This window comes from Symphalangus syndactylus, chromosome 9 (genome assembly GCF_028878055.3).
Source record: "Symphalangus syndactylus isolate Jambi chromosome 9, NHGRI_mSymSyn1-v2.1_pri, whole genome shotgun sequence".
NCBI lineage: Eukaryota > Metazoa > Chordata > Mammalia > Primates > Hylobatidae > Symphalangus > Symphalangus syndactylus.
The window spans coordinates 32,009,082-32,011,701 of record NC_072431.2 but is presented as its reverse complement, the minus strand read 5'-3'; the positions used below and the strand labels follow the sequence as shown (position 1 = coordinate 32,011,701).

At 37.9% G+C, this 2,620-nt stretch overlaps 1 gene segment (V, D, J or C); it reads left to right on the top strand.

Moving 5' to 3' along the window:
- Positions 1-285: 285 nt before the first annotated feature.
- LOC129490634 (T cell receptor alpha variable 14/delta variable 4-like) lies at positions 286-855 on the top strand. The segment is given in 2 exon segments: positions 286-334; positions 500-855. Coding segments are annotated over 2 exon segments (405 nt in total).
- The last annotated feature ends 1,765 nt before the right edge of the window (positions 856-2,620 follow it).

The window sequence follows — 2,620 nt, the reverse complement described above, 5'->3', positions numbered from 1 at the left end:
GTGACCATGTTTATTTTCAGATTTGTTAACAAATGAAGAGTTGGTTGATCCAAAAGAAAGTTTGCATTGGGTGAGGTTCTCAGCTAGTACATAGAGAAGTGTGAGATGACACACACTAGTTTGCTGCACCAGGAAACCTCTGTTTCCTGTTCTAGGGCAGCAGTAGCAGCAGCACATGGCCCAGTAATTCTTCTCTCACCATGCCAGGTTCACCTCACAGTACACAGTCCTGAAAATAAAGAAGAAGATTTTTTTTTTTTTTTTTATCTAGAAAAAGAACCAAACATGTCTCTTTCTAGCCTGCTGAAGGTGGTCACAGCTTCACTGTGGCTAGGTACGGATGGCCCAGTGGGAATGGACTTTCTGTATGAACTAAGGACTTTGGAAGTATCTTTATGGAAACTTTGGGAAGGAGGGGTAATGGGGTACAAAAATTGAATTTCTTTGTCCCAACCCACTTTATCCTTAAACCTTCAAATTCTATCTTTTTTTCCTTCAGGACCTGGCATTGCACAGAAGATAACTCAAACCCAACCAGCAATATTCGTGCAGGAAAAGGAGGCTGTGACTCTGGACTGCACATATGACACCAGTGATCAAAGTTATGGTCTATTCTGGTACAAGCAGCCCAGCAGTGGGGAGATGATTTTTCTAATTTCTCAGGCGTCTTATGACAAGCAAAATGCAACAGAAGGTCGCTACTCATTGAATTTCCAGAAGGCAAGAAAATCCGCCAACCTTGTCATCTCCGCTTCACAACTGGGGGACTCAGCAATGTATTTCTGTGCAATGAGAGAGAGCACAGTAAGAGAACCGTCAGAGGGAGGTGTACAAAAGCCCCGGGGACCTGCTTGAGACCTCCACCTGCTGGAGAACCAAGGCGGGAAATCAACATCACAGACAGGAAGTGGCTACGGCTGTGGCAGCACAGATGCAGTGTTGTAGGAAATACACTCACTCTAAGAAAACACCTCTTTAAGTTCATAGACCATGATCAAAGTTATCATTAATTAAGAACTTTCTTATCCCTGAATCTTTGGTTTAAAGTTTAGACATACCAAATTTGTGACTGAAGATTGAAGAGAAAAAACTGAGACAATAAACAATTTGCCATTTGGCCACTAAATTGAACTGGATTCAAAAACATGTGACTGAAAAATCATTAAAAATCTCTGTGAATTTTCACATCAATTTGTTCAGTAAATACTGGGGATCTACAAAAAGTTCACGAAAAATATGTATTATAAAAACTATTTTTGGACTTCAATTTTTTTTTGCACCAAAATGAACTTACACTTAAATTGTTATAACATATGTAGACAGGATCTACTTCAAGGCACTAAGAAAAATAGGACAGCAATCTGAAAAGAACCCCTATTAGAGCAACAGATTCTGCTAAAATGAAGCAAAAGAAAGCTTCACATTTATGGTGAAGGTTGGGTAGTAGAATGGTGAAATCATCAATTCTCTATGAAACTTTACGAGGTCAATGCTCCAAATAAATCAGCAGTTTGCAAGTGGATAACTCATTTTAAGAAGGGATGAGACAATGTTGAAGGTAAAGCCTGCAGTGGCAGACCATCCACAGCAATTTGTTTGGAAAAAGTTAACCTTATCTGTGCCCTAATTGAAATGGACTGATGATTAACAGCAGAAACAATAGCCAACACCATAGACACCTCAATCGGCTCAGCTTACACAATTTTGACGAAAATTAAAGCTGAGCAAACTTTCCATTCAATGCGTGCCAAAACCATTGCACCTAGATCAGTTGCAGACAAGATCAGAGCTTTCAATAAAAATTTTAAGGAAGTGGGATCAAGCTCCTGAAGCATTTCCTTGAAGAACTGTAACAAGAGATAAAGCATGGCTTTACCAGTACAATTCTGAAGGCAATGCACAATCAAAACAATGGCTGCCAAGAGGTGGAAGTGGTCCAGTCAAAGCAAAAGTGGACCAGTAAAGTGCAAAAATTATGGCAATAATTTTTTGGGATGCTCAAGGAATTTTGCTTGTTGGCTTTCTAGAGGGCCAAAGAGCAAAAACATTTGCTTATTATGAGCATGTTTTGAGATATGTAGCCAAAGCTTTAGGAGATAAATGCCTAGGAAAGCTCCACCGGAAATTTCTTCTTCACCATGACAATGATCCTGTTCATTCCTGTCATCAAACAAGGGCAATTTTGTAAAAGTATTGATGGAAAATTGTTAGGCATCTACATAGCCTTGATTTGGCTCCTTGGACCTCTTTTTGTTTCTTAATCTTAAAAAAATCTTTAAAAGGCACCCCTTTTCTTTAGTTAGTAATGTAAAAAAGAACTCACTGACATCATTAAATTCCCAGGACCCTCAGTTATGCAGCAATGGACTAAATGGCTAGTATCATTGCTTACAAAAGTGTTTTGAGCTCGATGGAACTTATTTCAGGAACAAAGTTTATATTTTTTATTTTCATATTTTAATTTTACTTTACACAAATCTTTTGAAATCTCCTTGTATTCATTGTGTTATAGGCAATGTTTTAAATAAGAAAGGCATTGAAACCTTTTATATTTCCCTTCTAAATATATTATGTTATTTATATTGTTTAATGGATTAGTTTGATTTAGGTTTGTTTGCTG